Below are 13,358 nucleotides of genomic sequence, written 5' to 3' on the forward strand. Positions count from 1 at the left end.
ACTTTTAAAATAACGTATTCATCATCGAAATCGAAACTCTATCGATGTTAAGTTTGGATACAGCGCGTTTTTACTCGAAATACAAACTGTTATTATTTTTCTCTCCCCCTTTTCGGTCCCCCACATGGTTTCTCCCTCCCAGAAGCCTTCAGTGTTTAACAACATGGCGGCGCCCGGACGGCACGTAGGGCATTATATCCAGAGAAACAGCCGATTTTTGCTAAAAAACTTGGAGCCGTTATGGGGTCACAGGTAATAAAAGTTGTACAGCGGTGTTTTTAAGCAGAATAATATTTAGTCGACTTTTATGTCATTTAATTTTGGTTGGTTCATGAGTCTGACAGCTGCAGCTAGCATCATTTGACAGGAGGTCATGTCTTCAAGAAGCTAAATTACGTTGCTGCAGCAAATGTTGGCAAACTGTTTGGTATTTGAGCAGAGCAGATGTATGTTGCTGATAAGCATGTACACGGTATTTTACCCCAAAGATTGAATGTGGTTTATCTTTACCAGTTAAAAGAACATGGTGCTGTTACAAAAGGACAAATGCTGTCCGTCAGTCATCCTCTCTGTAACTTCTGCTTGTCTACTGATACTGACCTCATGCTCCGTTGAATGTTGTAGGCAGCTATAATGTTTTTCCATGATATTGTCTTGGCCACGTCCTCCTTCAACAGGTTTCATTAGATACTGCATGTGCAACAAGGGAATCCTTGAATTGATGCAATCTACCAGCAGATTGAAGTCGTCCTTTATAAAATCAGATGTAATGTTACTTCTCTCGTTTCTTTTTTTCCAGGAGTTTTGGTTGGACTTCAGCTTTGCGACAACAAGCTGCAGAAGCTAATAAAGGTGACTTAGAATAAGATTTATGGTCATGACAGAAACACTCTTGTCAGTACAGACAATATCAGTGCTCAACATCTTAACTGCTTCAAAATTAAAGCTACAGCCAAATGTAGTCATCCCTGTTTCAGGTGCTCTTTTGATAGATACATTCAGTCATGAAAGCCGAATCATTTGGAAGCTTGTATCAGGTTCACTGGTTATATTTACAGCTACACTTAACATATAGATTTGGCTATATTTTTCATATTGTCAAACTACTATTGTTGTCCTACTGTTCCGACTGTTGCCCGTGTAGTCAAATACATAAAGGATATAGTTAATTTCTCTGATCATTAGTGTGTAAAAACACCTCAGTGAACTACAGTGTTTGACTTCATTACCCCATCATCATCAAACACCATCCTGTAGACGTGTGTATTAATCCGCTGCTTTAAATAGTCGCCAAATGCCCTATTTACTCCAGTTTGAGAGGTGTTTTTCTTAAAACTACAGTGTCCAGCTCTTTTTAGTGAATAAATTGGCCCTAAGAAAAAGTGAAATAATATATAAATGACCTGTCTTTTAAAGATTTAAATCTTCAGCAGGAACCAGTGGTCTTGGGGATGAGACAGGGTTGGAAAATAGGGAAGTATTGAGTGATGGGCTAAAACATTGTTGGTTGTCTTTTTCTCATGGGATATGTTGACAATAAAAAACCTGATCCTTCAAATAATTGGATTTTCTGGAGCATTTATTGGAAAATGTCACCTTCTACCAACAGAGGGCATCAGTTATGTCAGAGGGAATATGTTGTTTCTAATTGATTGTAACTAATTTATCAGTGACATTAAAATTCCACATTAAAATTGTTTTGTCAATGTTGTTGCAGAATTGTCAGAGACTATTGTCATCCCCAGGAAGAAAACATGGTATGTGTCCATATCAACCGTCAAATGAAGTGTTGAAGGTTCATACACTTCAATCAACGCTGTACCTTTATAGTCAGAGAACCTTTATATAAATAGATCATCTAGTTTTCTATCGAGGCAACCAAGTGTTTAAGTTTACACAAACAAGGCTATGAATTAATGTCCCTTCTTATTGAACAGGAGCAAGGAGGCAGTGCTGGAGGCTCTGGCTGCAACTGTCAGCAGGGTGAGAGCTCCTTTACATCTTTCTGATGCTAATGTGGATGTGGATCTTACAGAGTGGATGTTTACTTGATTATCTGTCTGTGTGTGTTGTGCTTTTTCTTTTCTCCCTCCAGGATACTACAGCGTATCCCTACCAGTTCCAGGATGACCCTTACCTCTCTCCCAGGACCTCTGCTGAGTTTGTACGTCTCAAGCATGCTAAACTTTACACTGACATTACCTTACTACGTTACTGCATCACTTTTGTTTTCTATTTTTCCTCTGTAATCAGTCCTCTGTCGTGTGTAGGGACCTCTGGGTTGTTGTATTTTAGACCCTGTACACACTTTTATTACAACACAATTATGGAACTTAAAAATAAGCATTTTTTCACAGCAGATTTTTAGATATAGCAGGAAAAGAGCAGGTGTAATTAATAATGTTATGGCTGCATTTATTTATGTTGTTAGTGTTAATAGTTGCACACGTGCTCTCCCATCAAGACTAAGCTAAAACGTGCTCTTGTCTTTCCTTTTACTTATGTATTTCTTGTTTATTGTCTTTTTACAAGTAGCCAAATAATTTTTTGCATAATATTTGTTGTTGATGTATTTAAGTTAATGACATAAGTTTTAACACCCCCATGTATTTACTTACTTATTTATAATATGCCAGTCATATCAAGATGGTGTCATGATGAACAGTCCACATCTCTGCTGTATCAATAATCAAAGCAGAATAATCTCTGCTGTAGTGTCTGTAATAAACAGTTGATATACTGTCACATATTTAGGAACTGACATATTGTTGTCCTTCTCTCTCTGCAGAAGCTGTGCTCTCTCTCTCAGGAGTCGGGCAGATCTGCAGCTAAATACTTTATCAACAGCAATCCCAAGTTCTTCACCAAAGACTTTGCTGAACCACATATACCAGTAAGAACTACACGCAAATGAACATATGTAATGAACATAGATATACATCGAGTCTAGTAATGCAGCAGGCTTGGAAGGTTGAACTACAACTTTGTGTGTGTGTAGTGTCTGATGCCAGAGACTGTGTCACTGCGTCTTGAGGAGGTGAGCGAGGAGGCTCTAAAGGAACGAATCAGCTTGAGGAAAGTTACAGCTGCTGCTGACATGTATGATCAACTACTCCAAGCTGGTAAGAACACACACACACACACACACTCAAACTCATTCTGTTTTAGGAAGGTTGCTTCAATCCTTCTACATCACACATGTCTTTTGAATTAAATTCTTCCAGGCACAGCAGTCTCTGTCGAAACGACCCATGACCTGTTGGACCTGATCTGTTTCTATGGTGACAAAGACCCTGTCCAGGATGGAGAGCCAGAGACGGAGGACATGGTGAGTCATCCCTGATCCAAACCTCAGGGTCACAGTCAGCGACAAAACACAAAAAACAGTGTCAGTTAGTGCAGGGCTGCAACTAACAATTATTTTCATTATTGATCGTCTGTCAATTTTTTTCTTGATTCATCCTTTATTTTATAGTATTTATTTTAATATGTCATAGTTTCCTAGAGTCCAAGAAGACAAGTGGTTTGTCCAACCCTCAAAAATATTCTGGTCAAAATTGCAGAAGAGTAAGGAGTCAAAGTGGAGAAGCTTAAACTAGAACATTTTGGTGTTTTTTCTTTTAAAATGACTTGATTAATCAATTATTAAAATAACTGCAATTCATTTTCAATTGACTAAGCAGTTAATCATCTAATAATTGCAACTGTGGACACAGTAAACTTAAAGTCAGGTTTTTGCTACAGCAAGTAAAATAATACACCGGCCGCATTCAGTCGGAGACTCCAGACACCATGTTGATACCACAGTGTTTATGTTTATTTTTACTTCTGTATGTCTTTGTGTATGTCTTATGTGTGTGTGCAGGAGGAGTCAGGAGAGCAACCGAAGAAAACAAAAGGGAGAGGGCGCCGGGCCCTCAGCAAGTCCACCTGGAAAGAAAACAACAACGCAGAGAGAATCTTTAACCTGCTGCCAGAGAGAGACACACACTGTTACTCTGCTCTGATCAGAGGCATGGTCCTGGTATGAACACAGTACTTTCCTTGTACCTTCAGGCTGCTAATTGTAGGACAATGGTCATTTTGGTGCATCTAGATTAAGTGTATTTATTTATATTTCTCTCCTCAGCATGGAGCCTATGCAAAGGCCTTCAGCTTATACACAGACATGCTGAACAACAGACTGACCGGTGAGTTACAACAGACAATAACTCATTAGTTGTAGGATACAAACACCATTTTAAAGGCGCTATTTGGAGTTGAAGTTGTAGGTTAAAGTGATGTCTTTGAAGCATACACTTGTAATATTTCATTTTTAAATGCTTGCCATAGTTGCTTTACAACTCTGGATTTTGAAAATTTAAATAAATTGAAATTTTACATTTTAATTCAGTGATAAAAGTCATGTGTTCAGTTCGAAAACACTTTCATTGGTTTTGACCTTGTGATTATTTATTGTTATCTTTGACGATGCCAGTAGATGGTGCCAAATGATCACATTTTCAAATCCTTCACATATTGGCTTTAAACATGACCCGCTAAATCCTGTAGATATCCTCTCTATCTAAACTATCACTGGCTTGTTTGCACTCTTTTCACTCCCTGTTGAAAGATGACTAATAATTCAGCCTTTTGTTTCCAGCTGACGTCCACATCTTCAACGCTCTGATCTCAGCAGCTCCAGATGTCGGAGATAAATACCAGGACAGATGGGACGTCATCACTGTAAGATCCGTTTTGACTGTTTCACTCAGTGTTACAGATCTGAAGAACACATTGACAGGTTTCCTTATAAAAATAAGGAAACCTGTCAAACCTGTCATGTCATCAACAATGAACATGCTTGTTTATTGTTTAAATGTTTATTTACAATGTAAACTTTGTTTACAGTATTACACAGTGTTCCTGAGTCCATGTAGCCCACTGAAAAGATATTATGGAATAAATACACACTAAATCAATAAATAGTAAAGTAAATAACTTAAGAGCGATAAAATTTAAGAAATCTTTCAAATTTAACCTACTCATTTCATCATTGTAGTTCTATTTTCTTTGAGATAAAAATGTTTTTAAAAGGGCATTTTAAATGCATTCATCAATAATTCAATAAAATTAAACACCAATTAAACATTTGTTTTATAACAATTTCTAAAATTGGTAATTTATGTATGTATTGTAAATTAGTTATTCATTATTATTTATTTCATTTTTATTTATTTATTTAGTATTGAACACTTTGGGTCTCCATATATATTGACAAAAAATATAAAAATATGAAAATGCTTCTTGATGAGACATAATGACATCATTAGGAATGAAAAAACTCTCAAATTCTCTCTCAAATGAACAAAATATGCTCACATTCTGATACTGAGTGTTAAATGTGCAGTTCTTTTTGCCATGCGTGGCATTAAAAGTGTGAGATGTTTGTGTTCCTGTCTCTGTGTGCAGGATCTACTGAAGCAGATGAGTCAGCAGAAAGTTCAGCCCAACCTGCTGACCTTCAACAGTGTCCTCAAAGCTCTGAGACGCTGTGGCTCTTTAGGCAAATCACAAGCTCTATACACTCTGAATGAGATGAAGGCTTTAGGAATAGGTGACTACAAACAAACACCACACACAAACACAAACACACACATAGGTGCACAGTAGTAAGATCAGTTTGTTACGATGGATGATGTCCTCTGTTAAATGTCTGTCTCTGTGTGTGTTCAGCTCCCAGCCTGGCCTCCTTCAGTCACATCCTGGCAATCTTTTGCAAACCAGGTAAACAGAGTTTGGTGTTATATTACACTTAAACATTCCCCGTATAGTCTTGGGTGCGGCTGTCTGTATGCTGAGTTGTATTAAGTGTTTTTGTTTCCTCTCCAGCCTCTTCTGGGCAGGGCAACAGTGACATTTTGCAGGAAGTTATTGCAGAGCTGGCAGGAACCAGCTTCACCTGCCAGGACCCTGATGATAGTATGTTGTCCTGTATTATTTGAGAAACAAATCTTTTATTTAGTCTTAAACTGATAGAAAAGACATGAACAATTATAATCACCATAACAAAGCAGAGTGATTTATCTATCATGATGTGGCTTTTAATAATGGTAATGTGCCCTCTCTCTTTTTCTCTCCAGCTCTCTTCTTCATAAATGCAATGAGAATAGTAAGTCTTTTTTATTACCTGTTTTATATAAATATTTATCTTAAATGAGTTCCTGCAGAGTGCTAGTCCTTTTTTTAAACTACGACACAGTCTTAAATGAAGAGTTTGTTACTAGAAGCCTTTTTTTCATCAGTCACATATCTTTCTTTGCCCACTTTTACATATATACACAGGTGTTGCTATTGAAATATCACATCCTACTCAACATCCTATTCAATCAATCCTGAAATCGTTTTTTAATTCCACTTTTATTAAATTCTAATCAGCTATTTTATTCAGATACTGTGTGGCTGTTTTTTTTTTTTTTTTACAGCTGTTTATAACAGTTTTAGTTTAAGATTAAGGGTTTTTACCAAGTCTTAAATTAGTCTTAAAACATGCAGACACTCTGATCCTGTGTCTCCATATTAATTACATCACTTTGGAGCAGGTGTAGGTCTGTTTACAGTCCCCCTGACCTGTTTTTCTCTCTGCCAATTTGTGTCCTAACAGTGTCTGGATAGTAAAGATATGGAGCTGGGTTATAAGATCCAGAGTCTAGTAGAAGTTGGGGAGAACTGGAGGCTTCTGGGAGATTCCTTCCAACAGAGTATTTACTAGTAAGTAAAAACCTTCGACCAACCTAAAACTAGTTACAGAACATGTATATATGAGCCTTAACCTGAAAGCATTCTTGTCCTATGTAAGTAAACCTCTCCTCTCTCCTCTCCAGTGGTCGCTTCTTCAACCTGCTGTGTATGATGGAGCACATTGACACGGTGTTTAAGTGGTACAGACGGCTCATTCCCTCGGTCAGTATCTCTGCATCTCTCTCCCTGCTCCGAAATGCTACTCCACATCATATAATGTCTTGCATGAGGATGAGTAGCTGTAGCTGTTGCTTTACTGAGTCATCAACCCCATAGTTGTTATACACGCTTGCAGTGTAACAGTAGAGTGTTTTTTCTTGGTGGTGGAAGAAGGCTTTAGATCCTTTTATTTATCTTTTTTTAACTTTAGTTGTCATTGGTGATTTTAACAGTTATATACAAAAAGTACGGCCAAAAAAAATAAACACAAAAAACACAATAATACAAAAAGAATAATACTAGTTTGGGAGTTTCATTTTCTCAGTTTCATCAAATAAATCACATGGTCCATTCCGTGGTTTTTGTTGCTGTCTTGGGTTCTGAATAATCTCCATGTCTCCCGCTTATCTTCAAGCTGTGTTACTTGTCATCTCAGGCGATGCGTCAATTTGTCCATTGTGTAGATTTCCTCTACAATCTCTATCCATTGCTCCTGGCTAGGAGGGTCCACTTTACTCCATTTTCATGTGATTTCTTTATCGGAAGTAAAAGTAGTCATTCCCTGTTCCCTGTATTATATCTGATGTTTTTGAATTAATATTCCTGCTGCTTTTATGTGTATGTCTGTGTAGATGTTAAAGGTTAAGCTCATTTCAACTACTTTATATGCTGTTGGGTAGTTTAATCTACAGCAATGCATCATATTCTATACGATCATCATATGTTTGTAACTTGGATGTCCTGTGAGAACCACTTACTTCTAAAAAGTCAACTTTTCATGGTGTCAGAAAAACAGCCTGTTTTCAGCTTTCTGATGATGTATTTCTCAGCTAATTTAGCTTAAGAAGTAGGAGAATTTCTCAACACATAAAGGAACCTTTCATCCTTCGGTTCATCACAAACATTTAAAATCAACACACGTGGAGATGCATGTTTTCACTGGACAGGAAAGGTGTGAAATATTGTAACCTGAAAAGTTACTAGTAACCGAAGCTATCAGACAAATGGAATGGATTAAAAAAGTGAGGTGGCTGCTCGACTTTCGAATCTTAACTCAAAATGACTCTTTCCTTGCAGAAATGAACAGTACATTTGATTATGCTCTGTGTTTCCAGGTGTACTACCCGAACCCTCAGGGCCTGAGGGACCTGCTGCAGGCTCTGGACACAGACAGTCGTCTGGATTTGCTGCCCACTATATGGAAAGGTGAGTGCAAAGATAATGTTACAGTTACAGGAATCTAATATCACTCAGTAGATGTCTTAAGTGGTTGATGACTCATGAAATCTGACCACCAGTTAATGACATAGACCATGCTTATAGTCAGAAACCCTGCATGTTTACATTTCACTCTAAAGACAGTTTAAGAAAGTAAAGTGGAGGAGTTCTCGAAAATGTCAGACAGACTCAGATGCTGTTCTTTTACATCTTATTTTGTAAATCTGTTGTTTTCCACCTGTTTTCCAGATATCTGCACTCTAGGTCATGATAATAAGGTTGATCTGGTGGAGGAGCTGCTCACCCTGATGGCCAGAGACAGACACAGTCCTGAGGTCAGTCAGATATCACAGTTCTACCTCTGTTAATGTTCTACCATTCGGAGACAGTAAATCATTAAAGGTAACTCTGGTGACTGGCTTGTGTTTATGTGTTTGTGTCTGCAGGTTCAGGAGTCTTTTGCAGTGTGCGCTCTGGATGTAAAGAGGGTGTACGATGGAAACAGAGGGAAGCTCAGTCTGGAGTGGAGCAATTCCTCCCTCTCACACATCGCCTCCCTGCTGCTTCAAGCCAACAAGACCCAGCAGGCCTGGTGAGAGAGAGACAGCTGTACATCTGTCTGTCTGTCCGTCTGTCCATTTACAGGAGAGCTTTTACTGCCAAATGATGTTAAAGTGAAACGCATCTGACTTCTCCTTCCTCCTATCTGTGTTTCTCTGCAGGGACGTGCTGCAGCTCTTCAAAGCCAAGAACAGAGTTCCTCAGTGAGTCTCTACTGCAAACATAAAGAAAGGAAATAATTGATTTAATCAGACTTTATATTTACCACATTAAATGTCTTCAAATTTAGGACATGTTTACCATTTCACATTAGTGCTGGGAGTGTGACTTAAAACAGGTGCCATCTGGAGAAACGTGTTATGACATCCTCTAAGTGGTAATTACAAGTAGTAAAATTGGAATTATTTTTGTTGGCTCCAATGTCTCCAACTTGTCATGACAGGAGCTTTCAGAACAAATGGCAAACATGTCACTAGTGTGAGCTAATAAAAGTGTTAATTTATTAAATAGATGAGTGTTATTGCAGGTGAGTGTGGATGTAACAGCTCCATCAGATTACATTTGGCATAAATGCTCATGTTCGTGGAGCTGTTAGTGATCGTGTTTTTCTCGCTCTGTTTACTCTACAGTGAGGAGCTGTTGGAAGAATTCCTGTCAGCGTGTCACAGAGATGGCTCTCCTCAGAAAGCAGTGGAGCTGGTTCAGCTGTCCACAGCCTTCTGTCTGTCGGCAACACCAAAACTGGCCAAGCGAGCGCTGGCTGAGTTCGATCTGAATGAGGAACAAAGGTGAGGAGGAGATAGTGATAGTATGACAGCAGGAAACGTGTTTTCATGTGAGGCAATCACTTACAAATCTGTAATCTTTTTCCTTCTCATTCCTTGTTTGAAAACCACAAATTATAGTGGGCAGGTGATACCAATTGTTGACTCAGAGTCAGGGTGGTGCAAGATGGCGAACTTTAAGGCTCAAAATACATCTACTTTTTGTGGAACGGTCTAATTTGCATTATACTGATCTAACTAACACTACAGACCAGCCTAGAAATAAATGTTGTGAAACCGGCCCCCAAGCACATCTCCCCAGGTTTCATCAGAATCCCATCTGTGGAGATGACAGGGGCAATTTCATAGATTTTGAGGCCTCCGAGACTAAAATTCAGAAGTTTTTTTCTGTTTGAACTAGAAAGGAGTTTTCATCCCTAGCAGCTCCACTGATGCCCATTTTCCACCAATATGGAACTGGTTCTGATCCTGTACCTTATTTTCAACCATTCTGAGCATTTTGACCAAAAATAAACTGGTTCAGAACAAAAAATGTTGGTTCCTCGCTGAAACCATAACATTTTTTTTTTTTAATTAATTTTTTTTAACTTTCAGTGGGAACTGTAGAGGGCGTGATATATTTCTACAGGTTACTGTGCACAGTGCAACGCCTGACATTGGTGACACACCGAATGTTTCCATTCACAAATGCTCGTAACACAGGCTGGTTCACCAGATGGCACCAAGGATCAGAGAACCAGACCAAATTTGGTGGAGTAGGGGTCATATTATCCTAGAGTCTTTTTTAAAAAAACACAGAGGAGAAGCTTCTTCACTTAGGGAGTTAGATGTGTAATTTTTAGTGTAGTTACTCTACTTGGAACTACAGAGGAAAATATTCCAGTAGAATTTCATCTGAATGCTTATTATTTTTAAAATATCTTGTTTTTCTGTCTCACCCAGAGCTGTGTTATCTGAACTGCAGGAGAGCCCTCTGACTGATGCGAAAGATAGCGGCTGATCCATTGATACAAGAATCTGACAAACCTGTAGAGAGTGTTCTTGTTTTGTTATATGTGTAATAAAAATATATGTCGCATCAATACAATCTAATCCTTTCCCAGTGCTTTATTTTGTGTGTCAGCTAGAGGCCGCTGTTTCTCCTTGTTTTGTCAGGGCATTAGTAGCTCACTTCATAAGATTTTACCACAATGTCATATTTTACAGTTTATTTCCCACTTTTTTTCTTTATAATTCTTGTCAGCTCAGTTTTTGTGGAAACCAGACTGTTCATTGCTACAATGAAGCACATTTTAAAACATCCAGAGAAAAGGGCTTGATTCTGAAAACATGAATGTGACAGTCACTGTCACGACCACAGAGAGGGATTAGTATTTTCTGCATATTCCGTGGCCAAATGCAAATTTCTCCTGGTGATAACGACCAACTTCCTCAAATGATTGATAAGCCACTTCCACACAGTGCTGTCTGTGTGGCGCTGTGTGGAAGTAGTGCTTTTAAAAGCTCTGGATGTCTGTTTAGAAATGTCAGTGTCTTATTTTAGCTTTCTAAAACTCCACTGTCAGAAAACAACACACACACACAGTTGTAGATCTTTATTTGCAGGATTGCACTGAGTGTGTTTTATAGACTGAGGATTTTATTGACAGCATGTCTGGACAAGATGGTTACCTGAGCTGTGAGGAATTTTTTTTCTTAAATTAACACATAATGATGTATAGTATTTGTATTTATTGTATTAATTTAATGCTATTCTTAGCAGCAATCGCACGCAAAGCATACAGATGAAACACTGGTATCATTTTAGGACCTGTGTGTACAGCACATATGGGAGATGCTGAGAACAGGCTTGGGTAAGTGTGTGTGCAAGCCTGTACAGGTGTGTGTGTGTTTCTCAATCAAAATGTTTTATCTTCGACCAATCATCGGTCGAGTTGCGGGCACGACCAAATAAGGACAAGTGGGCTAGAGTGAGTGAGAAGGGAAAGGGAGGGGTACTTTAAGATGGGTGTGGTCAGGGGACGGAGTGTATTGTCCTGATGCACTCTGTTAAAGTGTCGCATTTCAACACATAACCTCAAGGACTGCTTCTGCTATTTAAACTTGTTTTTTTCTCTTGAGGGTTCTCCTGTATAATGAGATTTGGGTGATGATACACAGTCATCCCTTCTACGAGGAGTACTGAAGGTGTAGTTAAGGATTAGAAACAGCCTGCAATAATGGGAGAAGTGTAATGTTACCGACAACAATGGGGAGTTTGATTCGCCTGGATGAAAGGCAAACACGTCACACAATACTTTGTGTTCCTCAAGCTTGCAAAAAAACAACAACGCTGGAAGTGTCCGGTCACCAGCATTCCTCTCTCCCACTCCTTTATGCAACATGACTGTACTGTCCTGGAGCGGAGGTCAGAGGTCAGACCTGTTCACAAACACAGGATGTGATGGAACATCCTCGATTGTTTTTAATACCTCTACCGCGTGTTGCTTTTTAACATCTCTTACTTGATGTGAGGTTAAAAATATTTCTGGGCTTTTAGAGTAAGAACCTGTTTGTTTCCTTGTTCTGCCTGAAAGAAGAAGAAGAAGAAGAGAGGGAGGATGAGGGAAGAGGATAAATAAGTGCTAGTGGTGGGAGGAAGGAGCAGAAAGATTAAACTCTTGAAGCGGAACCTCATAGCTCTGTTAAACCTCAGCTATTTTAGACAAAGTGTGCAGACAATAAAAAGTGGTTGACAACTCAAGTCAAACTGCAGATAGAAGCGCAATCTACCCACGACACGATTTCATGACTGACAGCTGTGATTGGCAGCCAGCACTGCCAGTCCCCACGCACTGGGAACAGCTAAAGATGAAAATTCCCCAGACCTGAAGTCATATTGGCTTTCAGTCCAGCCTCACCACATTGTTTCATCTCTAACAGCAGTTTTCAGGCTCAGTATATCCCATTGTTATTAACCTTTAATACCACCAACCACTAGTTTGGCAATCAGCAAAGAACTATTTCCAAATGTATGCTTATTCAGCGAGCATGGGGTGACATCTGACTACTGAACACACCCGTGTTGGCTTCCTAAATCGCAGCTCGGGGTGGAAGCAGGGAAGGGGAGTCCTGATTAAAAAATCCCCACCTTCAGTGCCATGAACATGCACACTGTAGTTTATTTTGAATCACTTCCACACACACTGTCCCGCCGCTGGGAATTCTCCCTGGAGAACCAAATGTGGATTGATCCACTGCTGAAAATAGTCCCCAACAAATGCTTTTTTTTTAAAAAAAACTCCTGTTTGAGTTACTTCTGTTACACAATAAACTGTCCAGTTGTGTTGAAAGGAAAATAATATGTGGAACTTGTTTTTGTATACATTTACGCCATCAGTGGGAACCAATTGGGCTTGTGGCCGAGTGCCATCAACAGGGTAAGTAAGTCTTAAATTATTCAGACATGCACTAACAGTGTTGTGGGTTTTGGTTTCCTGTGATTTGTTGATAGTGCAAAAAGATGTAGAATATCACCACCTTATCCCTTAATTATAATTACAATATAGATATATAATGAATATATCTAAATCAGTTTTATCATCTAAAGGAAGGTCAACTAGCAGATGCAAACATCAATAAATCTGCAGTTGCACAGCATGTGTTTTAAAACAACTGTTTTAATTCTAACCAGAAAGTATGTTCAGACATAAGTTGTTTGCCAAGTTGTAACAGAGCAATAAAATCAATAAAGCTTTTATCAATTAACATTATATCATGGCTGCACTCCATTCAGCTGTGTAGTCAGGACCTCGGTCATGTGCATGGAACTGAACTAAATGGAACTGAACCATCATTATGGTTATTATTGCACCT

General features: G+C 38.8%; 1 protein-coding gene across 1 annotated transcript; it reads left to right on the plus strand.

The window, feature by feature from the left end:
* The first annotated feature begins 147 nt into the window (after positions 1 to 147).
* Positions 148 to 10,590, plus strand: ptcd3 (pentatricopeptide repeat domain 3). The gene is made up of 23 exons (XM_073486611.1): positions 148 to 252; positions 800 to 852; positions 1,718 to 1,757; positions 1,938 to 1,983; positions 2,096 to 2,164; positions 2,789 to 2,893; positions 2,999 to 3,122; positions 3,225 to 3,328; positions 3,866 to 4,024; positions 4,130 to 4,190; positions 4,643 to 4,725; positions 5,452 to 5,596; positions 5,716 to 5,766; positions 5,872 to 5,961; positions 6,123 to 6,151; positions 6,644 to 6,750; positions 6,864 to 6,942; positions 8,055 to 8,145; positions 8,407 to 8,492; positions 8,604 to 8,749; positions 8,880 to 8,921; positions 9,348 to 9,506; positions 10,446 to 10,590. The coding sequence occupies exons 1-23, from the start codon at positions 164 to 166 to the stop codon at positions 10,501 to 10,503; spliced, it is 2,016 nt and encodes a 671-aa protein (XP_073342712.1). The 5' UTR covers positions 148 to 163; the 3' UTR covers positions 10,504 to 10,590.
* The last annotated feature ends 2,768 nt before the right edge of the window (positions 10,591 to 13,358 follow it).

Source organism: Pagrus major, chromosome 18 (genome assembly GCF_040436345.1).
Source record: "Pagrus major chromosome 18, Pma_NU_1.0".
Lineage (NCBI taxonomy): Eukaryota > Metazoa > Chordata > Actinopteri > Spariformes > Sparidae > Pagrus > Pagrus major.

Bases quoted from the DNA above. Each gene is read 5' to 3' on its own strand.
- ptcd3 (XM_073486611.1), top strand. From the start codon at position 164: ATGGCGGCGCCCGGACGGCACGTAGGGCATTATATCCAGAGAAACAGC. The intron at 253-799 runs GTAATAAAAGTT...CTTTTTTTCCAG, and splicing joins GAGCCGTTATGGGGTCACAG to GAGTTTTGGTTGGACTTCAG. The intron at 1,984-2,095 runs GTGAGAGCTCCT...TTCTCCCTCCAG, and splicing joins TGGCTGCAACTGTCAGCAGG to GATACTACAGCGTATCCCTA.